This window comes from Coloeus monedula, assembly GCF_965178545.1.
Source record: "Coloeus monedula genome assembly, chromosome: 33".
Lineage (NCBI taxonomy): Eukaryota > Metazoa > Chordata > Aves > Passeriformes > Corvidae > Coloeus > Coloeus monedula.
Genome location: NC_138813.1, coordinates 1,863,054 through 1,887,209, shown reverse-complemented (window position 1 = coordinate 1,887,209; position 24,156 = coordinate 1,863,054). Strand labels below are relative to the sequence as shown.

The 24,156-nt window shown below is 58.8% G+C and overlaps 2 protein-coding genes across 4 annotated transcripts in view; both read right to left on the bottom strand.

Moving 5' to 3' along the window:
* COQ8B (coenzyme Q8B) overlaps positions 1 to 5,498 on the bottom strand; it is a 30,140-nt gene extending 24,642 nt beyond the window's left edge. For all 3 annotated transcript variants that reach the window (XM_082299696.1, XM_082299697.1, XM_082299698.1), the window contains exons 1-4: positions 5,123 to 5,498; positions 4,314 to 4,380; positions 3,650 to 3,727; positions 3,000 to 3,110 (exon numbers count right to left, since the gene is read on the bottom strand). In XM_082299696.1, coding sequence (XP_082155822.1) covers positions 3,000 to 3,110; positions 3,650 to 3,727; positions 4,314 to 4,380; positions 5,123 to 5,344 — 478 coding nt within the window. In that variant the 5' untranslated portion in view covers positions 5,345 to 5,498. The remainder of the gene's footprint in view (positions 1 to 2,999; positions 3,111 to 3,649; positions 3,728 to 4,313; positions 4,381 to 5,122) is intronic.
* A 1,868-nt stretch (positions 5,499 to 7,366) lies between these two features.
* On the bottom strand, positions 7,367 to 23,990 carry ACTMAP (actin maturation protease; the record flags this gene model as incomplete). Its single annotated transcript, XM_082299657.1, has 7 exons — positions 23,780 to 23,990; positions 22,226 to 22,294; positions 16,460 to 16,587; positions 14,860 to 14,989; positions 12,759 to 12,829; positions 8,072 to 8,220; positions 7,367 to 7,573 (listed from the first exon to the last, which is right to left on the bottom strand). The coding sequence occupies exons 1-7, from the start codon at positions 23,962 to 23,964 to the stop codon at positions 7,367 to 7,369; spliced, it is 939 nt and encodes a 312-aa protein (XP_082155783.1). The 5' UTR covers positions 23,965 to 23,990.
* Positions 23,991 to 24,156: the final 166 nt, after the last annotated feature.

Sequence of the window (24,156 nt, the reverse complement as noted above, 5' to 3'; positions counted from 1 at the left end):
GGGGATTTTGGGGGATTTGGGGGCATTTTAGGGGATTTTGGGGGATTTATGGGATTTTAGGGGATTTTCGGGGGATTTGGGGCAGAATTTATGGGATTTGAGGAGATTTTGGAGGGATTTGAGGGGATTTTGGGGAGATTTGGGGGCTTTGATGGGATTTTATGGGACTTAGGGGATTTCGGGGGGATTTTTGGGGAATTTTTGGGGAATTTCTGAGATTTTGGGGGATTTTATGGGATTTTGGGGGGATTTGGGGGGGATTTTAGGGGATTTCAGGGGACTTCTGTGGGATTTGGGGAGATTTTGGGGGAATTGATGGGATTTTAGGGGATTTATGGGATTTTGGGGGGATTTGGGGGGATTTATGCGATTTTAGGGGATTTTTGGGGGGATTTTGGGGGGATTTGGGGCAGAATTTATGGGGTTTTGCGGGATTTTTGGAGGAATTGTGTGGGATTTTGCAGGATTTTGGGGGAATTTATGGGATTTTTGGAGCTATTTGGGGGGCTTGGGGAGATTTTGGGGGAATTGATGGGATTTTAGGGGATTTTCGGGGGATTTGAGGGGATTTTGGGGAGATTTGGGGGCTTTGATGGGATTTTAGGGGATTATTGGGGGATTTGGGGTGGAATTTCTGAGATTTTAGGAGATTTTTGGAGGGATTGTGTGGGATTTTGGGGGATTTTAGGGGATTTTGGGGGGATTTTATGGGATTTGGGGAGATTTGGGGGGGATTTTGTGGGATTTGGGGGGATTTGGGGGAATTAATGGGTTTTTAAGGGATTTTTTGGAGGGATTTGGGGGGATTTGGTGGGATTTTGGGGGATTTCATGAGATTTTATGGGATTTTTGGAGGCATTTTGTGGGATTTGGGGGATTTTTTGGAGGGATTTGGGGATATTTTGTGGGATTTTCTGGGATTTTAGGGGATTTTGGAGGGATTTGAGGGGATTTTGCGGAGATTTAGGGGCTTTGATGGGATTTTCTGGATTATCGGGGGAATTTGGGGAGATTTTGGGGGATTTTTCAGGGGATTTTCTGGGATTTGGGGGAATTTTGGGGGAATTTATGGGATTTTTAGAGGGACTTGGGGGGACTTGGGGAGATTTTGGGGGAATTTATGGAATTTTAGGGGATTTTTGGAGGGATTTTGGTGGGATTTTGTGGAATTTTCTGGGATTTGAGGGGATTTTGGGGAGATTTGGGGGCTTCGATGGGATTTTATGGGATTTTAGGGGATTATTGGGGGAATTTGGGGGATTTTGCAGGATGTGGGGGATTTGAGGATATTTTGGGGGATTTTGTGGGATTTTTGGAGGGATTTTGTGGGATTTTAGGGGGCTTGGGGGGATTTTGTGGGATCTTGAGGGGATTTTGGGGGATTGGAGGGATTTTGAGGGGATTTGATGAGATTTTATGGGATTTTGGGGTGGATTTGGGGTGGATTTGGGAATGTAGGAAGGGATTTGGGGGGAATTTTGGGGAAATTTATGGGCTTTTTGAGGGATTTTGGGGGGACTTGGGGGCATTTTGGGAGAATTTATGGGATTTTTGGAGGGATTTTCTGGGATTTGGGGGGATTTTATGGGACTTTGGGGGGATTTTGGGGGGTTTGGGGGGATTTAGGGAGATTTTGGGGGAATTTATGGGATTTTAGAGGATATTTGGAGGGATTTTGGGGGATATTGGGGGACTTTATGGGATTTTAGGAGGGATTTGGGGGGGATTTGTGGGGATTTGGGGGCATTTTGGGGGATTCTATGAGATTTTATGGGATTTTTGTGGGGATTTTGTGGGATTTGGGGGGATTTTTGGGGAATTTATGGGATTTTTGGAGGGATTTTGTGGGATTTGGGGGGATTTTTGGGGAATTATGGGATTTTATGGGATTTGGGGGCATTTGAGAGGATTTTGGGGAGATTTGGGGGCTTTGATGGGATTTTATGGGATTTTGTGGGATTTTAGGGGATTTTGGGGGAATTTTTGGGATTTGATGGGATTTTTGGGGGCATTTGGGGGGTTTTGTGGGATTTTAAGAGGGAATTTGTGGGGTATTGAGGGATTTGGGGGGATTTTATGGGATTTTGGGGGATTTGGGGGGGTTGGAGGGTTTAGGAGGTTTTGGGGGGATTTTCCAGGGATTTGGGGGGATTTTGGAGGGATTTGGGGTGGTTTGGGGGATTTTGTGCGATTTTGGGGGATTTTAGGCAATTTTGTGGGGTGTGGGAGGATTTGGGGGGATTTTCTGGGGTTTTGGGGGCATTTTGAGGTTTTGGGGTGGTGTTTAGGGGATTTTGGGGTGGTTTCTGAGGGTTTTGGGGTGGTTTTGGGGTGGTTTTTGAGGTTTTTGGGGTGGTTTTTGGGGTTTTGGGGTTCCTCCTGCCCTGCTGAGCAGCTGTCCCAGCTTTAGGGGATATTTGGGGTGGTTTGTGAGGTTTTTGGGGTGGTTTTGGGGCATTTTGGGGTGACTTCAAGGGGCTTTTGGGGTGGTTTTTAGGATTTCTGAGGTGGCTTTTAAGGTCTTTTGGGGTGGTTTTGAGGTTTTTAGGGTGGTTTTTGGGGTGGTTTTTGGGGTTTTGGGGTATTTTGGGGTGGTTTTTGAGGTTTTTGGGGTGGTTTCTGAGGGTTTTGAGGTGGTTTTTGAGGTTTTTGGGGTGGTTTTTGAGGTTTTTGGGGTGGTTTTGGGGTCCCACCTGCCCTGCTGAGCAGCTGTCCCAGCTTTAGGGGATTTTTGGGGTGGTTTTTGGTGTGGTTTTGGGGGATTTTAGGGTGACTTTTGGGGAGGTTTTTGCGGCAGTTTTTAGGGTATTTGGGGTGGTTTTTGGGGTTTCTGGGGTGGTTTTGGGGTGGTTTTGGGGGTTTCTGGGGTGATTTTGGGGTGGTTTTTGGGGTTTCGGGGTCCCACCTGCCATGCTGAGCAGCTGTCCCAGCTTTAGGGGATTTTTTGGGGTGGTTTTTGGGGTGGTTTTGGGGTGGTTTTTGGGGTTTTGGGGTCCCACCTGCCATGCTGAGCAGCTGTCCCAGCTTCAGGGCCGCCCCCCGGGCCCGGCTCAGCGCGGCCACCAAACGCTCGGCCGTGGCTTCCGACAAGAGAGGGCCCGAGCCCGAACCTGGGGGGGAGAAAAGGGGGGGTGAGACCCCAAAAATGGGGGGGGAGACCCCAAAAATTGGGCTGGGGACCCCAAAAACAGGGGGAGAGACCCCAAAAATGGGGCTGGGGGGAATTTGGGATGAGTGGAACTCCCCAAAATGGGGAACAGGAGGGAAATGAGACCCCAAAAATGGATCTGGGGAGGGGGGGGGGTGAGAGACCCCAAAATGGGTCTGGGGGGGATTTGGGGTGGGTGAGACCCCAGAGCTGGGGAACAGGGAGGGGAGGAGACCCCAAAATGGGTCTGGGGGTGAAATGAGACCCCAAAAACGGGGCTGGGGTCAGGGAGACCCCAAAAGGGTCTGGGGGGAGCAGGGGGGGGAATGAGACCCCAAAATGGGTCTGGGGGGAATGAGGGACCCCAAAATGGGTCTGGGGGGGAGCAGGGGGGGAATGAGACCCCAAATGGGTCTGGGGGGAGCAGGGGGGGAATGAGACCCCAAATGGGTCTGGGGGTTTCAGAGAGCCCGAAAGGCTCGGGGGGGGTCCCGCACTCACCCCGGGGCCGCTCCTGCCCCCGCAGCCGCGTCCGGGCGGCCTCGGCCAAAGCCCCCAGCCCCAATTCCAGCGCCAGCCCTGGGGGACCCCAGAGAGCCCCAGTGACCCCAAAGCCCCCAGAGCCCCCAAAGCCCCCAAAGCCCCCAGCCCCAATTCCAGCGCCAGCCCTGGGGGACCCCAAATAACCCCAGTGACCCCAAAGCCCCCAGAGCCCCCAAAGCCCCCAGAGCCCCCAGCCCCAATTCCAGCGCCAGCCCTGGGGGGGGCACCCTGAATGTGGGGGCGCCCCAAACCCCCCCAGTGCCCCCAGTGCCCCCAGTCCCCATTCCCAGTGCCCCCAGTGCCCCCAGTCCCCATTCCCAGTGTCCCCAGTCCCCATTCCCAGTGCCCCCAGTCCCCCATTCCCCATTCCCAGTCCCTCCCCGTCCCTCCCAGTCCTCCCCAGTCCTCCATTCCCAGTCCCCCATTCCCAGTCCCTCCCACTCCCCCATTCCCCATTCCCAGTCCCTCCCACTCCCCCCATTCCCATTCCCAGTCCCTCCCAGTCCCTTCCAGTTCCCCCCAGTCCCCCATTCCCAGTCCCCCATTCCCCATTCCCAGTCCCTCCCAGTCCCCCATTCCCATTCCCATTCCCATTCCCAGTCTCTCCCAGTTGCCCCAGTACCTCCGAGGGCGGCGGCCCTGCTCACTCTGCTCACGGGCACCGGGCGGCCCCGGCCCCGCACGGCGCCCTGGGGGGGGGGGGCAGCGTGAGGGGACCCCCCCAAAACACACCGGGACCCCCCCCAAAATACACCGGGACCCCCCCAAAACACACCGGGACCCCCCCCAAATCACACCGGGACCCCCCCCAAATCACACCGGGACCCCCCCAGACACACCGGGACCCCTCCCAAAATACACCGGGACCCCCCCAAACACCGGGACCCCCCCCCAAAACACACCGGGACCCCCCCCAAATCACACCGGGACCCCCCCCCAAATACCGGGACCCCCCCCCAAAACACACCGGGACCCCCCCCCAAAATACACCGGGACCCCCCCCAAAACACACCGGGACCCCCCCCCAAAACACACCGGGACCCCCCCCAAAACACACCGGGACCCCCCCCAAATCACACCGGGACCCCCCCCAAAACACACCGGGACCCCCCCCCAAATACCGGGACCCCCCCCCCAAATACCGGGACCCCCCCCCAAATCACACCGGGACCCCCCCCAAAATACACCGGGACCCCTCCCAAAATACACCGGGACCCCCCCCAAATCACACCGGGACCCCCCCCAAAACACACCGGGACCCCCCCCCCCAAAATACACCGGGACCCCCCCCCAAAATACACCGGGACCCCCCCCAAAACACACCGGGACCCCCCCCCAAACACCGGGACCCCCCCCCAAAATACACCGGGACCCCCCCCAAACACCGGGACCCCCCCCCAAAACACACCGGGACCCCCCCCAATCACTGACCTGGTCCCGGGGGGGGTCCCGGGGGGGGTCCCGCGCCCCCTCGGCCTCGTCAGGGCTGAGACCCCTCAGGGACCCCCCCGAGAGGTGAAACCCCCTGAGGGACCCCCCCGGGAATGGGAGACCCCCCAGGGACCCCCCCGGGAATGGGAGACCCCCCAGGGACCCCCCCGGGGGGCGGAGACCCCGCAGGGACCCCCAAAAGCCCCCGGCCCGCGCCGCCATTTTGAGGGGGGGAAGGACACGGGGGGGTCACAGGGACCGGGGGGGTCTCGGGGGGTTTTGGGGGGGTTTTGGGAGACCTCGGGGGGGATTTTGGGGAGATCTCGAGGGGGTCTCCAGGGGGGTTCTAAGGGAGGATTTTGGGGGGCCCCAGGGGGGTCTCTGGGGGGATTTTTGGGGGTCTCCGGGAGGGTTTCGGGGGGGATTTTTGGGGAGGGGTCCCGGGGAGGATTTCGGGAGCTCCCGGAAGGGGTCTCGGGGGACGGTTTTTAGGGGGCTCCGGGGTATTTTTGGGGGGATTTTGGGGGGGATCAGGGGGGTTCCGGGGGGTTTTTGGGGGGGGTCTCGGGGGTCTCCGCTCGGCTCCGCTCCCGCGCTCCCCGCGCGCCGCTTCCGGGATGAAGCCACGCCCCCTTTAGCCCCGCCCCCTCCCCAGCAGCCAATCAGAGCCGGGCTGCCGCGCAGGCCACGCCCACGCCGGTGCGCCACGGCGCCCCCTGGCGGATCCGCCGCTCCCAGAGAGACGCGCGGGAACCCCCCCCGGGACCCCCCCCCCAAAATGGGGGGCCTGGACCCCCACAGCACCCCCCCACTGACCCCGGGACCCCCCCACTGACCCCCGGGGCCCCCCCACTGACCCCTGGGGCCCACGGGACCCCCCCACTGACCCCGGGACCCCCCCACTGACCCCCGGGAGCCCGGACACCCGCACTGACCCCCGGACACCCCCGGACACCCCCACTGACCCCCGGACACCCCGGGACCCCTGGGACCCCCCACTGACCCCCGGGACCCCCCCAGAGAAACGGGGACCCCCCTGAGCCCCCCAATGTCCCCCCGAGCCCCCCCGCACAGGCGGCACTGCCCCCCCCCCAAAAACCCCTCCGGGACCCCCCCCACTGCCCCCCTCCGGGACCCCCCCTCCCCGAGACCCCCAACCCCCCCAAAATCACCCCAAAAATCCCCGAAATGGCGCCAGGAGCCCCCCCTGAGCCGCCGCTTTTATTGGGGGGGGGTCCAGGGGCTGCAGCAGCACGGAACCCCCCCCCCAAAACCCTCCCGGGGGGGCACCGCGATGGACCCCCACCCTAAACCACCCCAAATCCCCACTGAGACCCCAAAACCCCCCCAAATCCCCACTGAGACCCCCAAAACCCCCCAAATCACCCCAAATCCCCACTGAGACCCCCAAATCCCCCCCAAATCACCCCAAATCCCCACTGAGACCCCCAAAACTCCCCCAAATGACCCCAAATCCCCACTGAGATCCCCAAAACCCCTCAAACCATCCCAAATCCCCACTGAGACCCCAAAACCCCCCAAATCACCCCAAATCCCCACTGAGACCCCCAAAACTCCCCCAAATGACCCCAAATCCCCACTGAGAGCCCCAAAACCCCCCAAACCACCCCAAATCCCCACTGAGACCCCCAAATCCCCACTGAGACCCCCAAAACCCCCCAAACCACCCCAAATCCCCTCTGAGACCCCCCCAAATCCCCACTGAGACCCCCAAATCCCCCCAAATCACCCCAGAACCCCTCTGAGACCCCCCAAATCCCCCTAAATGCCCACTAAGACCTCCCCCAAATCACCCCAAAACCCCCACTGAGACCTCCAAAACCCCCCCAAATCACCCCAAAACCCTCCCAATCCCCCCCCCCCAATCCCCCCCGAGACCCCCCAAGAAAAGCACCCGAGCACCGCAGCAGCGCTGGAGCCCCCCGGGTTTATTGGGGAGGGGTCTCGGGGCTGCAGCAGCGCTGGAACCCCCCGGGTTTATTGGGGAGGGGTCTCGGGGGTGCAGCAGCGCTGGAACCCCCGGGGTTATTGGGGAGGGGTCTCCGGGGGTGCAGCAGCGCTGGAACCCCCCGGGTTTATTGGGGAGGGGTCTCGGGGGTGCAGCAGCCCCTGGAACCCCCGGGGTTATTGGGGAGGGGTCTCGGGGGTGCAGCAGCCCCTGGAACCCCCCGGGTTTATTGGGGAGGGGTCTCGGGGGTGCAGCAGCGCTGGAGCCCCCCGGATTTATTTGGGGAGGGGTCTCCAGGCCGGGTTATTTGGGGAGGGGTCCCGGGGGTGCAGCAGCACGGCGCGGCCCCGCAGCCCCCCCGCCAGCCCCCCGGGGGGCAGCACGAAGCCCCCTCCCCAGCGGCGCGGGCTCAGCTCGCTCAGCTGCGCGTTGCTGGCGTGGAGCCCCCGCAGCCCCCAGAGCTGCGGCCGGGGGCTCTTCCCCTGCAGGGCCAGCACCAGGACCCCCGCCCCAAAACGGGACCCCTCCCCAAATAGGGAACCCCCCCCGCAACCTCCAGAGCTCCGCTGAGCCCCCCCTGAGCCCCCCAAAAAGGACCCCCCTCCCCCCGCTCCTGGAGCAGCCCCGGAGCTCTCTGGAGCCCCCAAACGGGACCCCCCCTCACCCGGAGACCCCTCCTCAAATAGGGACCCCCCCTCACCCAAAAGCGACCCCCCCTCACCCGGAGACCCCTCCTCAAATACGGACCCCCCCACGGGATCCCCCGACTCCTCCTGAGCCCCCCCTGAGCCCTCCGAACCCCCTAAAAAGGACCCCCCCTCCCCAAAAAGCGACCCCCCCTCACCCAGAGCCCCCTCCTCAAATAGGGACCCCCCCACGGAACCCCCCGCCCCCTCCTGAGCCCCCCCAGACCCCTCTGGACCCCCTAAAAAGGACCCCCCCTCCCCAAAAAGCGGCTCCCCCCCCCCAAAAAGAGACGCCCCCTCCCCAAAAAGCGGCTCCCCCTCCCCAAAAAGCGGCTCCCCCTCCCCAAAAAGCGCCCCCCCCCCGTGGAACAGGTTCGGGATCTCGGGGTCCCTCCGGAATCGGGGTCCCAGCGGCTCCTGGGGGGGGACACCGAGCACCACCCCTGGGGGGGCGGGGGGGGTCAGGGGGTCCAGGGGGGCTCGGGGACCCCCCCGGCTGCTCCAGCGCCCCCCTCTGACCCCCCCCCAGCCCCCAAATCCCCCCGAACGGCCCCAAATCCCCCCAAACTGCCCCAAAACGTCCCAACCCCCCCCGAACACCCCCAAATCCCCCCGAACGGCCCCAAATCCCCCAAACTGCCCCAAAATGTCCCAACCCTCCCCGAACACCCCCAAATCCCCCCGAACGGCCCCAAATCCCCCCAAACTGCCCCAAAATGTCCCAACCCCCCCGAACGGCCCCAAATCCCCCCGAACACCCCCGATTCCCCCCAAATCTGCCCCAAAACGTCCCAACCGCCCCCCGAACACCCCCAAATTCCCCCCAAACTGCCCCAAAATGTCCCAACCCCCCTCAAACCCCCCCGAATGCCCCCAAATCCCTCCCAAATCTGCCCCAAAATGTCCCCAACCCCCCCCGAATGCCCCCAAATCCCCCCGAACGCCCCCAAATCCCCCCCAAACTGCCCCAAAATGTCCCAACCCCCCTCAAACCCCCCCAATGGCGCCAAATCCACCTCAAAACATCTCCACACCCCCAAATCCCCCCGAAACTGCCCCAAAACGGCTCCAACCCCCCCAAACGCCCCCAAGTCCCCCCAAAACTGCCCCAAAATGTCCCAACCCCCCTCAAACCCCCCCCAATGGCGCCAAATCCACCTCAAAACATCTCCACACCCCCAAATTCCCCCAAATCCCCCCGAAACTGCCCCAAAACGGCTCCAACCCCCCCGAATGCCCCCGAACGCCCCCAAATCCCCCCAAATCTGCCCCAAAATGTCCCAACCCCCCTCAAACCCCCCCCGAACGCCCCCAAATCCACCCCAAAACATCTCCAACCCCCCCAAATCCCCCCAAATCTCCCCAAATCTGCCCCAAAATGTCTCCAACGCCCCCAAAACGACCCCAAATCCCCCCAAACTGCCCCAAAACGTCTCCAGCCCCCCCAATGCCCCCAAAACATCCCGTACACCCCCAAATTCCCCCGAAATCCCCCCAAAACGTCTCCAACCCCCCTGAACGTCCCCAAATCCTCACTAAATCCCCCCCAAATCCCCTGAACACCCCAAAACACCTCCCAAAAAACCCCAAAATTCCCCTAAAACTCCCCCAACATCCTCTGAACCCCCCCAAATCCCCTGAACGCCCCCAAAAAACCCCAAAATCCCCTCAAAGCCCCCAAAACGCCCCCCGAGCCCCCCCCGAACCTCCCCAGGATCCCCCAACCCCCCCAAATGCCTCTGAGTGCCCCAAATCCCCCTGAACCCCAAAACGGCCCCCAAAACCTCCCAAAGTCCCCCAAACTGCCCCAAATCCCCCCAAAACCTCCCAAAGTCCCCCAAACTGCCCCAAATCCCCCCAAAACCTCCCAAAGTCCCCAAAACTCCCCAAATCCCCCCAAAACCTCCCAAAGTCCCCAAAACTCCCCAAACCACCCCAAATCCCCCAAAACCTCCCCCGGCCCCCCAAACTGCCCCAAATTCCCCCCAAAACCTCCCAAAACTCCCCCAAAACTCCCCAAACAACCCCAAACCTCCCTCGACCCCCCCAAACGACCCCAAATCTCCCCAAAACCTCCCCAAATCCCCCCAAAACCTCCCAAAACTCCCCCAAATGCCCCCAAAACCTCCCCTGCCCCCCCCAAACGGCCCCAAATCCCCCAAAACTCCCCAAACCACCCCAAATCCCCCAAATCCCCCAAAACTCCCCAAATGACCCCAAACCACCCGAAATCCCCCAAAACTGCCCCAAATGACCCCAAACCCGCCCCCCTTGAGCACCTCGGGAATTTAGGGGGGATTTGGGGGAGTTTGGGGGGATTTGGGGGCATTGGGGGGGTGGGAATGTTTTGAGGAATTTGGGGGAAATTTGGGGGGATTGGAGACTCGGGGGGTTTTGGGGTTCAGGGGCTGTTTTGGGGGGTTTTGGGGGGATTCAGGGGGGTTTTGGGGTTCAGGGGCTGTTTTGGGGGGTTTTGGGGGGATTCAGGGGGGTTTTGGGGGGTTTTGGGGTTCAGGGGATATTTGGGGGTGTTTTGGGGCCGTTCCGGGGGGTTTTGGGGGTGTTCACGGGGTGTTCAGGGGGTGTTTTGGGGCCATTCAGGGGTGTTTTGGGGTTCAGGGGTGTTTTGGGGAGTTTTGGGGCCGTTCCGGGGGGTTTGGGGGTTCAGAGGGTGTTTTGGGGTTTTGGGGGTGTTCAGGGGGTGTTTTGGGGCCATTCTGGGTGTTTTGGGGTTCAGGGGATATTTTGGGTGTTTTGGGGGTGTTTTGGGGGGGTTCAGGGGGGTTTTGGGGTTCAGGGAATATTTTGGGGAGTTTTGGGGCCGTTCTGGGGGGTTTTGGGGTTCAGAGGGTGTTTTGGGGTTTTGGGGGTGTTTTGGGGGTGTTCAGGGGATATTTTGGGGTGTTTTGGGGCTGTTCCGGGGGTTTTGGGGTTCAGAGGGTGTTTTGGGGGTGCTTTGGGGGTGTTTGGGGGGTGTTTTGGGGTTTTGGGGGTGTTCAGGGGGTGTTCAGGAGGTGTTTTGGGGTGTTTTGGGGCCGTTCTGGGGGGTTTTGGGGGTGTTCACCGGGTGTTCAGGGGGTGTTTTGGGGCCATTCAGGGGTGTTTTGGGGTTCAGGAGTGTTTTGGGGTGTTTTGGGGCCGTTCCGGGGGGTTTGGGGGTTCAGAGGGTGTTTTGGGGTTTTGGGGGTGTTTGGGGGGAGTTTTGGGGCCGTTCTGGGGGTTTTGGGGTTCAGGGTCTGTTTTGGGGGGTTTTGGGGGGGTTCAGGGGGGTTTTGGGGTTCAGAGGGGTTTGGGGGGTTTTGGGGCCGTTCTGGGGGGTTTTGGGGTTCAGGGAATATTTTGGGGAGTTTTGGGGCCGTTCCGGGGTGTTTTGGGGTTCAGAGGGTGCTTTGGGGGTGTTTGGGGGGTGTTTTGAGGTTTTGGGGGTGTTCAGGGGGTGTTTTGGGGCCGTTCCGGGGGTTTTGGGGTTCAGGAGGGTTTGAGGGGTTGGGGGGGGGTTCAGGGGTGTTTTGGGGTTTTGGGGGTGTTCAGGGGGTGTTTTGGGGCTGTTCCGGGGGGTTTTGGGGTTCAGGGGATATTTTGGGTGTTTTGGGGGAGTTTTGGGGCTGTTCAGGGGTGTTTTGGGGTTCAGAGGGTGTTTTGGGGGTGCTTTGGGGGTGTTTGGGGGATGTTCCGGGGGTTTTGGGGTTCAGGGGTGCTTTGGGGTGTTTTGGGGCCGTTCCGGGGGTTTTGGGGTTCAGGGGGTGTTCAGGGGGTGTTTTGGGGCCATTTTGGGGCCGTTCCGGGGGTTTTGGGGCCATTCTGGGGGTTTTGGGGTGTTTTGGGGCCGTTTTGGGGCCATTCCGGGGGTTTCAGGGGTGTTTTGAGGCTGTTTTGGGGCCATTCCGGGGGTTTCAGGGGTGTTTTGAGGCCGTTTTGGGGCCGTTCCAGGGGTTTTGGGGCCGTTTTGGGGCTGTTTTGGGGCCGTTCCGGGTGTTTTGGGGCTGTTCCGGGGGTTTTGGGGGTGCTTTGGGGGTGTTTTGGGGCCGTTCCGGGGCTTTTGGGGGTGTTTTTGGCCGTTCCGGGGTGTTTTGGGGCCGTTCCGGGTGTTTTGGGGCTGTTCCGGGGGTTTTGGGGGTGCTTTGGGGGTGTTTTTGGCCGTTCCGGGGTGTTTTGGCGGTGCTTTGGGGGTGTTTTGGGGCCGTTTTGGGGCCGTTCCGGGGGTTTCAGAGGGTGTTTCGGGGGTGTTTTAGGGGTGCTTTGGGGCCGTTTTGGGGCTGTTCCGGGGGTTTTGAGGCTGTTTTGGGGCCGTTTTGGGACCATTCCGGGGGTTTTGGGGCCATTTTGGGGCTGTTCCGGGGGTTTTGGGGTGCTTTGGGGGTGTTTTGGGGCCGTTCCGGGGGTTTTGGGGCTGTTTTGGGGCCGTTTTGGGGCCATTCCAGGCGTTTTGGGGCCATTTTGGGGCCGTTCCGGGGGCTTTGGGGGTGCTTTGGGGGTGTTTTGGGGCCGTTTTGGGGCCATTCCGGGTGTTTTGGGGCCGTTTTGGGGCCATTCCGGGGGTTTTGGGGCCATTTCGGGGGTTTTGGGGCCGTTTCGGGGCCATTCCGGGGGTTTTGGGGTGTTTTGGGGCCGTTTTGGGGCTGTTCCGGGGGTTTTGGGGCTGTTTTGGGGCCATTTTGGGGCCATTCCGGGGGTTTTGGGGCCGTTTTGGGGCCGTTCCGGGGGTTTTGGGGTGCTTTGGGGGTGTTTTGGGGCCGTTCCGGGGGTTTTGGGGTGCTTTGGGGGTGTTTTGGGGCCGTTCCGGGGGTTTTGGGGTGCTTTGGGGGTGTTTTGGGGCCGTTCCGGGGGTTTTGGGGTGCTTTGGGGCCGTTTTGGGGCCGTTCTGGGGGTTTTGGGGTGCTTTGGGGGTGTTTTGGGGCCGTTCCGGGGGTTTTGGGGTGCTTTGGGGGTGTTTTGGGGCCGTTCCGGGGGTTTCAGGGGGTGTTTTGGGGTCCCCGCTCACCGTTGATGAGGGCCCAGTGCGCTTTGTGGCCGCGGCGGCAGCAGGGGCCGTGGTTGCTGTCCTCGTCATAGCTGGGAACGCTCAGGGAAACAACCGGAACGGCGGCGGGAATGGCGGGAATAACGGCGGGAATGGCGGGAATAACGGCGGGAATGGGAACGGCGGGAATGGGAACGGTGGGAATAACGGCGGGAATGGCGGTGGGAATAACGGCGGGAATAGCAGCGGGAATAACGGGAGTGAGGGGAATGACGGGAATAATGGCGGGAACGACGGGAGTGAGGGGAATAATGGGAATGGCAGGAATGACAGGAATGACGGGAACAGCGGGATGGGAACGGGGTGGGAACGGGATGGGAACAGCGGGAACAGCGGGAACGGTGGGAACAGCGGGAGTGACAGGAATGGGATGGGAACGGTGGGAACAGTGGGAATGATGGGAATGGGATGGGAACGGCAGGAACGGGATGGGAATGGGATGGGAAGGGCGGGAATGGCAGGAATGGGATGGGAATGGGATGGGAACGGGATGGGAACGGGATGGGAACGGGATGGGAACGGCAGGAACGGGATGGGAATGGCAGGAACGGGATGGGAATGGGATGGGAAGGGCAGGAATGGCAGGAATGGGAATGCCGGGAATGATGGGAATGGCAGGAAAAACGGGAACAACGGGAACAACGGGAACGATGGGAATGACAAAAATAACAGTAATGATGGGAATGACAGAAACAGGAATGACGGGAACGATGGGAACAGGAATGATAGGAATGGGAATGACAGGAGTACCGGGAACGGCGGGAGTAACGGGAATGGGAATGATGGGAATGGGAATGACAAGAATGACGGGAATGATAGGAGTGACTGGAACAGCGGGAACAGCAGGAATAACGGGATGGGAACAGGAATGGGAACGGGAATGACGGGAACAACGGGAACAGGACGGGAATGGGAACAACGGGAATGGGAACAGGAATGGGAATGGGAACAGGAACAACGGGAATAACGGGATGGGAACAGGAATGGGGATGGGAATGATGGGAACAACAGGAACAGGACGGGAATGGGAACAACGGGAATGGGAATGGGAACGGGAACAACGGGAATAACGGGAACGGCGGGAACAGCGGGAATAACGGGAACAACAAGAACAATGGGAACAACGGGAATGGGAACGGGAAGGGTGGGAATAACGGGAATTACAGGGATGGAATGATGGGAATGACAGAAACAACAGGAATAACGGGAACGGAACGGGAACGGAACGGGAATGATAGGAATAACGGGAATAATGGGAACGGAATGGGAATGAGGGGAATAATGGGAATGGGAATGATGGAAATAACAGAAACAACAGGAATAACAGGAATGGAACGGGAATGATGGGAACGGAATGGGAATGAGGGGAATAACGGGAACGAGATGGGAATAACGGGAATGGGAATGAGAACGACAGGAGTAACGGGAATAATGGGAATAACGGGAACGAGATGGGAACGGAACGGGAATGAGAGGAATAACGGGAATGATGGGAACTGGAATAATGGGAATAATGGGAATGGGACCTTCTCAGGGGACACAGAGCCCCCAACCCCCAAATCCCAAATAATCCCGAACCCCAAATCCCAAAGGATACGGGACGAGCATGGGGAGCCCCCCCAGGACCCCAAACACCCCAAATAACCCCAAATATCCCAAATAACCCCAAATATCCCAAAAATCCCAAAGGATACGGGACGAGCATGGGGAGCCCCCCCAGGACCCCAAACACCCCAAATAACCCCAAATATCCCAAATAACCCCAAATATCCCAAAAATCCCAAAGGATACGGGACGAGCAGCGGGAGCCCCCCCAGGACCCCAAACACCCCAAATATCCCAAATATCCCAAATAACCCCAAATGATCCCAAACAACCCCAAATCCCAAAGGATACGGGACGAGCATGGGGAGCCCCCCCAGGACCCCAAACACCCCAAATATCCCAAATATTCCAAAAATCCCAAAGGATACGGGACGAGCATGGGGAGCCCCCCCAGCACCCCAAACACCCCAAATAACCCCAAATAACCCCAAATAACCCCAAAAATCCCAAAGGATACGGGACGAGCATGGGGAGCCCCCCCAGGAGGTGCCGCAGGACCCGGCCCCGGTTGGGCCCCTCGAGGCCGCCCCGGAGCAGCTCGGCCCGGCACGGGAGCAGCTCCTGCGCCAGCGCCGCCATCTGCGCCGCTGCGAGCCCAAAACCGCCCGGAGTCAGCCCAAAACGAACCCAGAGTCACCCCAAAACCCCAGAGTCACCCCAAAAACCAACCCCGGGAGCCCAAACACCCCCCGGAGTCAGCCCAAAATGAACTCAGTCACCCCAAAAACCCCAGAGTCACCCCAAAAACCCAGAGTCACCCCAAAACCACCCAGAGTCACCCCAAAATGAACCCAGAGTCACCCCAAAATCCCCAGAGTCACCCCAAAAACCCCAGAGTCACCCCAAAAACCAAATCTGGGAGCCCAAAACCCCCCGGAGTCAGCCCAAAATGAACCCAGAGTCACCCCAAAAACCCCCTGAGTCACCCCAAAATGAACCCAGAGTCACCCCAAAAACACAGAGTCACCCCAATATCCCCAGAGTCACCCCAAAAACCAACCCCAGGAGCCCAAAACCCCCCCGGAGTCAGCCCAAAATGAACCCAGAGTCACCCCAAAACCACCCAGAGTCACCCCAAAATGAACCCAGAGTCACCCCAAAATCCCCAGAGTCACCCCAAAAACCCCAGAGTCACCCCAAAAACCAACCCCGGGAGCCCAAAACCCCCCGGAGTCAGCCCAAAGCGAACCCAGAGTCACCCCAAAACCCCAGAGTCACCCCAAAAACCCCCGAGTCACCCCAAAATGAACCCCGAGTCACCCCAAAATCCCCAGGGTCACCCCAAAACCACCCAGAGTCACCCCAAAAACCAACCCCGGGAGCCAAAAAACCCCAAATCCCCCCCAATCTCCCCCAAATCCCCCCCGGACCCCCCAAAATGCCCCAAATCCCCCCCAAAGCCCCCCCAGTCCCTCCCAGTGCCCCCCCAGTGCCCCCCAGTGCCCCCAGTGTCCCCCAGTGTCCCCAGTGCCCCCAGTACCCCCCAGTTCCCCCAGTGCCCCCCCAGTGTCCCCAGTGTCCCCAGTGCCCCCCAGTCCCCCCAGTTCCCCCAGTTCCCCCCAGTTCCCCCAGTTTCCCCAGTTCCCCCAGTCCCCCCAGTGCCCCCAGTTCCCCCAGTGTCCCCCAGTGCCCCCAGTTCCCAGTATCCCCAGTTCCCAGTTCCCCCAGTTTCCCCAGTATCCCCCAGTGCCCCCAGTTCCCAGTTCCCAGTGCCCCCAGTTCCCAGTATCCCCAGTTCCCAATGCCCCCAGTTCCCAGTTCCCCCAGTGCCCCCAGTCCCCCCAGTTCCCAGTGCCCCCAGTTCCCCCGGTTCCCAGTCCCCCCAGTGCCCCCCAGTGCCCCCCCAGTTCCCCCAGTGCCCCCAGTCCCCCCAGTTCCCCCAGTCCCCCCAGTTCCCCCAGTGCCCCCAGTTCCCCCAGTATCCCCAGTATCCCCAGTTCCCAGTTCCCAGTCCCCCCAGTTCCCAGTATCCCCAGTGCCCCCAGTCCCCCCAGTTCCCAGTTCCCAGTGCCCCCAGTCCCCCCAGTTCCCCCAGTATCCCCAGTTCGCAGGCTCACCGCAGAAGATCTCCCCGTGCCGGCTGTAGCCGCGGCTCCGCGCTCTCTCCAGCAGCGCCGCCAGCGGCACCCGCGGCCCGGGGGGGCTCAGCAGCGCCCCCGCCATGGCCAGGGCCACCAGCCCGCACCTGCGGCGGCGGGAACGGCGGGAATGGCGGGAGAACGGCGGGAATGGCGGGAGAACGGCGGGAATAGCGGGAATAGCGGGAGAACGGCGGGAATGGCGGGAGAACAACGGCGGGAATAGCGGGAGAACGGCGGGAATGGCGGGAATGGCGGGAGAACAACGGCGGGAATAGCGGGAGATCGGCGGGAATAGCGGGAGAACGGCGGGAATGGCGGGAGAACGGCGGGAGAACGGCGGGAATACCGGGAGAACAACAACGGGAGAACGGGAATGGCAGGATAAGGGGAACAGCGGGAGAACGGGAATGGCAGGAACGGCGGGAACGGCGGGGGAACGGCGGGAATAGCGGGAGAACAACGGCGGGAATACCGGGAGAACGGCGGGAGAACGGCGGGAATAGCGGGAATAGCGGGAGAACGGCGGGAATGGCGGGAGAACGGCGGGAATAGCGGGAATACCGGGAGAACAACGGCGGGAATAGCGGGAGAACAACGGCGGGAATAGTGGGAGAACGGCGGGAGAACGGCGGGAGAACGGCGGGAATAGCGGGAATAGCGGGAGAACGGCGGGAATGGCGGGAGAACGGCGGGAATAGCGGGAATACCGGGAGAACAACGGCGGGAATAGCGGGAGAACAACGGCGGGAATAGCGGGAGAACGGTGGGAGAACGGCGGGAATGGCGGGAGAACGGCGGGAATGGCGGGAGAACGGCGGGAATAGCGGGAGAACGGCGAGAATAGCGGGAGAACAACGGCGGGAGAACGGGAATGGCAGGATAAGGGGAACAGCGGGAGAACGGGAATGGCAGGAACGGCGGGAACGGCAGGGGAACGGCGGGAGAACAACGGCGGGAACGGCGGGATAACAGGATAACGGGAGAACAGCGGGAGAACGGCGGGATAACAGCGAGAATGGCGGGATAACGGGAATGGCGGGAGAACGGGATAATGGGAATGGCGGGAGAACGGCGGGATAACGGGATAACGGGAATGGTGGGATAACGGCGGGAGAACGGGAACGGCGGGAATGGCCGGGATAACGGGAACGGCGGGATAATGGGAATGGTGGGAACGGCCGGGAATGGCAGGATACCAGGAATGGCGGGAATGGCGGGATAACGGGAATGGCGGGAATGGCGGGATACAGGGAACACCGGGAATACCGGGAATGGCCGGGAATGGCCAGGAATGGCGGGAAGGGCCGGGAATACCGGGATATCGGGAATGGCCGGGAATGGCGGGATACCAGGAATGGCGGGAAGGGCTGGGAATGGCCGGGAATGGTGGGAATGGCCGGGAATGGTGGGAATGGCCGGGAACACCGGGAATACCGGGAATGGCCAGGATTAGTGGGAGTTAGTGGGAATTAGGAACCAGGAATTGGGAACCGGGAATTCAGGGGGTTATCGGGAATCTGGGGGTTAGCGGGAATTAGCAGGAATCGGGAACCGGGAATTCGGGAATCCGGGAATCCAGGAATTCAGGGGGTTATCGGGAATTCGGGAACTGGAAATTCGGGAACTGGGAATGGGGAATCCGGGAATCTGGAAATCGGGAACCGGGAATCTGGGCTTTATCGGGAATCCAGGAATCCGGGAATTCGGGAATTGGGAATTCAGGGATGTTATCGGGAATTCGGGAATCCGGGGGGTTACCAGGAATTCGGGAACCGGGAATTGGGAATCTGGGCTTTATCGGGAATTCGGGAATTCAGGAACCGGGAATTCGGGAATCCGGGGGGTTACCAGGAATTCGGGAACCGGGAATTGGGAATTCAGGGGGGTTATCGGGAATTCGGGAATTGGGAATTCAGGGGGGATATTGGGAATTCGGGAATCCGGGAATTCGGGGGGGGGTTATGGGGAATTTGAGGGGTTTTACCGGGAATTCAGGGGGTTATCGGGAATTTGGGAATTCAAGGGGGGGGTATCGGGAATTCGGAAGGGGTCACCGGGAATTCGGGGGGGTTATTGCGAGTTTGAGGGGTTTATGGGGAATTTGGGGGAATTATTGGGAATTCCGGGGGTTTATGGGGAATTTGGGAATTCGGGAACCGGGAATTCTGGAATTCGGGAATTCAGGGGGGGCTTACCGGGACTTTGAGGGGTTTTATCGGGAATTCGGGGGATTTTTTGGGAATTCGGGGGGTTGACCAGGAATTTGGGCGGTTTATGGGGAATTCGGGGGGATGATCGGGAATTTGGGGGTTTACCAGGAATTCGGGAATACGGGGGGGTTTACCGGGAATTGGGGGGGGGTTATTGGGAATTTGGGGCGTTTATTGGGAATTTGAGGGGTTTTGTTGGGAATTCTGGGGGTTATCGGGAATTCAGGGGGTCAATGGGGAATTCGGGGGATTTTTTGGGAATTTGGGGGGGTTTATCAGGAACTCAGGGGTTTATCGGGAATTTCAGGGGTTTTATCGGGATTTTATTGGGATTTTGGGGAATTTTACTGGGATTTCGGGGGGTCTTGGGGGGGTTATTGGGGTTTCGATGGATTTTTGGGGGGGTTGTTGGGATTTTGGGGATTTTATTGGGATTTTGGGGATTTTATTGGGATTTTAGGGGGCTTTATTGGGATTTTAGGGGGCTTTATTGGGATTTTGGGGGTTTTATTGGGATTTTTAGGGGCTTTATTGGGATTTTGGGGGGGTTTTATTGGGATTTTGGGGGGTTTTCTTGGAGTTTTGAGAGATTTTGGGGGATTTTGATGGGATTTGGAAGGTTTTTTGGGGGTTTTTATTGGGATTTTGGGACTTTTTAGGGGTTGTATTGGGGTTTTAGGGGGGTTTATTGGGATTTTGGGAGGTTTTTGGGGGTTTTATTGTGATTTTATTGGGATTTTTGGCCGGTTTCAATGGATTTGGGGGGGTTTATTGGGATTTTGAGAGGTCTTATTGGGATTTTATGGGGTTTTTTTGAGTTTTGAGAGATTTTGGGGGGTTTTGATGGGATTTCGGGGATTTTATTGGGATTTTGGGAGTTATTGAGAAGTTTTATTGGGATTTTGGGAATTTTTTGGGTTTTATTGGGGTTTTAGGGGTTTTATTGGGAGTTTGGGAGTTTTGGGGGGTTTTCTTGGGATTTTGCAGGATTTTGGGGCGGTTTTAATGGAATTTTGAGGTTTTATTGGGATTTTGAGGGGTTTTATTGGGATTTTGGGGGGTTTAATTGGGATTTTAGGGGGGGTTTTTTGAGTTTTGAGGGATTTTTTAGGGTTTTGTTGGAACTTTGGGGATTTTATTGGGATTTGGGGGTTTTCTTGGGATTTTGGGGATTTTGAGGGGTTTTGTTGGGATTTCAGAGGAGTTTATTGGGATTTTGGGGAGTTTATTGGGATTTTGGGGATTTTATTGGGATTTTGGGGGGTTTTCTTGGGATTTTGTGGGGCTTCTTGGGGTTTCATTGGGGTTTTGGGGATTTCATTGGGAATTTGGGAATTTTTAGGGGGTTTGTTGGGATTTTGGGGAATTTTTAGGGGTTTTATCGGGATTTCAAGAAGTTTTCTTGGGATTTTTAAGGTTTTTATTGGACTTTTCAGGGATTTTGGGGGGTTTTGTTGGGACTTTGGGGATTTTATTGGGATTTTGGGAGGGTTTGGGGGGTTTTATTGGGGTTTTGGGGGGGTTTATTGGGATTGGGGGGGTTGGGGGACTTTATTGGCATTTTGGGGATTTTTATTGGGATTTGGGGGATTTTTGTGGGGTTTTATTGGGATTTTGGGGGATTTTATTGAGATTTTATGGGGGGTTGGGGGGCTTTATTGGGATTTGGGGGGGGTTGGGAGGTTTTATTGAGATCTTGGGGATTTTATTGGGATTTTGGGGAATTTTGAGGGGTTTTATTGGGATTTGGAGGGGAGTTGATGGGTTTTATTGGGATTTTAGGGATTTCATTGGGATTTTGGGGGATTTTATTGAGATTTGGGGGGGTTGGGGGGGTTTTATTGGGATTTTGGGGATTTTTGTGGGGTTTTATTGGGATTTTATTGGGATTTTCAGGAGTTTTGTGCTGTTTTATTGGGATTTTGGAGAATTTTATTGCGATTTGGGGGTTTGGGGCGGTTTTAATGGAATTTTGGGGGGGTTTATTGGGATTTTGGGGGGTTTTATTGGGATTTTGGGGGGTTTTATTGGGATTTTGGGGGGGTTTTTTGAGTTTTGAGAGATTTTTTTAGGGTTTTGTTGGAACTTTGGGGATTTTATTGGGATTTTGGGAGGTTTTGGGGGGGTTTATTGGGATTGCGGGAGATTTTGGAGGATTTTATTGGGATTTGGGGGTTTTCTTGGGATTTTGGGGATGTCTGAGGGGTTTTGTTGGGATTTCAGGGGAGTTTATCGGGATTTTGGGGGATTTTAATGGGATTTTGGGGGATTTTAATGGGATTTTGGGGAGTTTCATTGGGATTCTGAGGAGTTTTATTGGGATTTTTGGGGGGGTTTATTGGGATTTTGGGGAGTTTTCTTGGGGTTTTGTCGGGATTTTGGGGATTTTGAGGGGTTTTGCTGGGATTTTGGGGGCTTTATCAGGAGTTTGGGAGGTTTTGGGGTGTTTTTTGGGATTTGGGGGGATTTTACTGAGATTTGGGCGGGTTGGGGGGTTTTATTGGGATTTTATTGGGATTTTATTGGGATTTTGGTGGGGTTTCACTGGGGCTTTGTGGGATTTTATTGCGATTTGGGGGCTTTGGGGGGGTTTGTTGGGATTTTTATTGGCATTTTTGGGATTTTTATGGGGTTTTATTGGGATTTTGGAGGATTTTATTGAAATTTGGGGGGGTTGAGGGCTTTATTGGGATTGTATTGGGATTTTGGGGATTTCTGTGGGGTTTTATTGAGATTTTGGGGGATTTTATTGGGATTTCACTGGGGTTTGGAGCATTTTTCTGTTTTTTGGGGGATTTTGGAGGATTTTATTGCGATTTGGGGATTTTGGGGGGGTTTATTGGGATTGTATTGGGATTTGGGGGACTTCTGGGGGGTTTTATTGGGATTTTATTGGCGTTTTGGGGATTTTTGTGGGATTTTATTGGGATTTTGAGGAGTTTTGTGCTGTTTTATTGGGATTTTGGGGGATTTCATTGGGATTTGGGGGATTTGTGGGGGGCTTTATTGGGATTTTAGAGGATTTTATTGAGGTTTGGGGGCTTTGGGGGGCTTTATTGGGATTTTATTGGGATTTTGGGGATTTCTGTGGTGGTTTTTGGGATTTTGGGGATTTTATTGGGATTTGGGGGGTTGGGGGGTTTTATTGGGATTGTATCGGGATTTGGGGGATTTCTGTGGGGTTTTATTGGGATTTTGGAGTATTTTACTGGGATTTTGAGGATTTTTGTAGGGTTTTATTGGGATTTTGTGGGATTTTATTGCGATTTGGGGGCTTTGGGGGGGATTATTGAAATTTTATGGGCATTTTATTGAGATTTGGGGAGGTTGGGGGGCTTTATTGGGATTTTTGTGGGTTTTATTGGGATTTGGGGATTTTTGAAGGGTTTTATTGGCATTTTATTGAGATTTTGGGGATTTCTGGGGGATTTTATTGGGATTTTGTGGGATTTTATGGGGATTTTTATGGGGATCTGACCCCACCCCACCCCCTCAGACCCCCCCGAGCCCCCCCAGACCCCCCCAGACTCACTGGGGCCCGTCCTGGATCAGGGGGGGCACCGGGCGGTGGAACAGGAGCCACTTCAGGGGGCCCTCGAAGCTTTTTGGGGAGGGGTCCAGCATGGGAGACCCCCCCCAAAAAATGGGGGGACTCCCCCCAAAAACCCCCCAGGACCCCCAAAACCTCCCCAGAAGCCCCAAAACCCCCACAGGAGCCCCCAAACCCCCCCCCCAGGACCCCCCAGACCCAGCCCAGGACCCCCCAAACTCCCCCCGGACCCCCCCAGACCCAGCCCAGGACCCCCCAAACCCCCCCAGGGCCAGGCTCTGGCCCAGCCCAGGACCCCCAAAACCCCCTCAGGAGCCCCAAAACCTCCCCAGGACCCCCCCAGACCCAGCCCAGGACCCCCCAAAACCCCCCCGACCCCAGCTCAGGATGGGCCCAGGACCCCCCCAGGACCCCCAAAATCCCCCCAGACTCCCCCAGGATCCCCAGACCCTCTCAGGACCCCCCAAACCCCCCCCAGACCCCCTCAGGACCCCCAAACCCCCCCAGACCCACCCAGGACCCCCAAAACCGCCCCAGGACCTCCCCTCCAGGACCCCCAACCCCCCCCCGAGACCCTCCCAGGATCCCCAAAACCCCCTCAGACCCCGCCTTCGACCCCCTAAACCCCCCCAGGAGCCCCAAAACCCCCCCAGAATGTCCCAGGACCCCCCAAAACCCCCCCCAGACCCCCCCAGGACCCCCAAAACCTCCCCAGGACCCCCCAAACCCCAGCTCAGGATGAGGTCAGGACCCCCCTATGACCTCCAAAATCCCCCAGGACCCCCCCGGACCCCCAAAGGCCCCCCAGACCCTCCCAGGACCCCCCAAAGTCCCCAGACTCCCCCAGGACCCCCAGACCCCTCCAAGACCCACCCAGACCCCTCCGGACCCCACCCAAGACCCTCCAAGACCCCTCCCCAAACGCTCCGAGGACCACCCAGACCCCTCCCAAGACCCCCAGAACCCCCAGACCCTTACAAGACTCCCCCAAACCCCTCCAGACCCCTCCCAAAACTCAGCCCAGGACCCCCAGACCCCTCCCCAGACCCCCAGGACCCCTCCCCAAACTCCCCGAGGACGCCCCAGACCCCCAGACCCCTCCAAGATCCCCCAGACCCCTCCGGACCCCTCCCCAAAATCCCCCCCAGACCCCCCAGGACCCCTCCCAGACTCCTCTCGGACCCCACCCAAGACCCCTCCAGACCCCTCCCCAAAATCCCCCCCAGACCCCTCCCCAAACCCAGCCCAGGACCCCCCAGACCCCTCCCCAAACCCAGCCCAGGACCCCCCAGACCCCTCTCGGACCCCCCAGACCCCTCCCAAAACTCAGCCCAGGACCCCCAGACCCCCAGGACCCCTCCAACACCCCCCAGGACCCCTCCCCAAACCCAGCCCAGGACCCCCCAGACCCCTCCAACACCCCCCAAGACCCCTCCCCAAACCCAGCCCAGGACCCCCCACCCCCCTCCCATTCCCCCCCCACCTCCCCCAGCCCCCGCCCCCCCCACGACCCCCGTGCCCCCGCCCCTCCCCCACCTGTCCCTCCGCCGCCTCAGCAGCTCCCGGAGCCCTCCGTCCTCTCCCAGCGCCTGCCCCGCTCGCTCCAGCGCCTCCCGCAGGACCCGGCTCAGCCCGGGGGGGGTCCCGGGGGGGGTCCCGGGGGTCCCGGGGGGCGGCGGGGGAGGGGGCGGGGGTGGGGGAGGGGGCGGCGGCCGCTCCATGCCCGGCCCCGGGCGGAAGCGCGGCCTCGGCGGGGTCAGCGCGCGCCACTTCCGGCTCGCCTCTGATTGGGTGGAGCGGGCGCGGGAGGCGGGCGCTGCTGAGGGGAGCCGCGCTCCGATTGGTTGGTTCGGGGAGGCGCCGCGCGGTGATTGGCTGGATGGAGGAGAGGCGATTGGCTGGGCGGGGCCCGC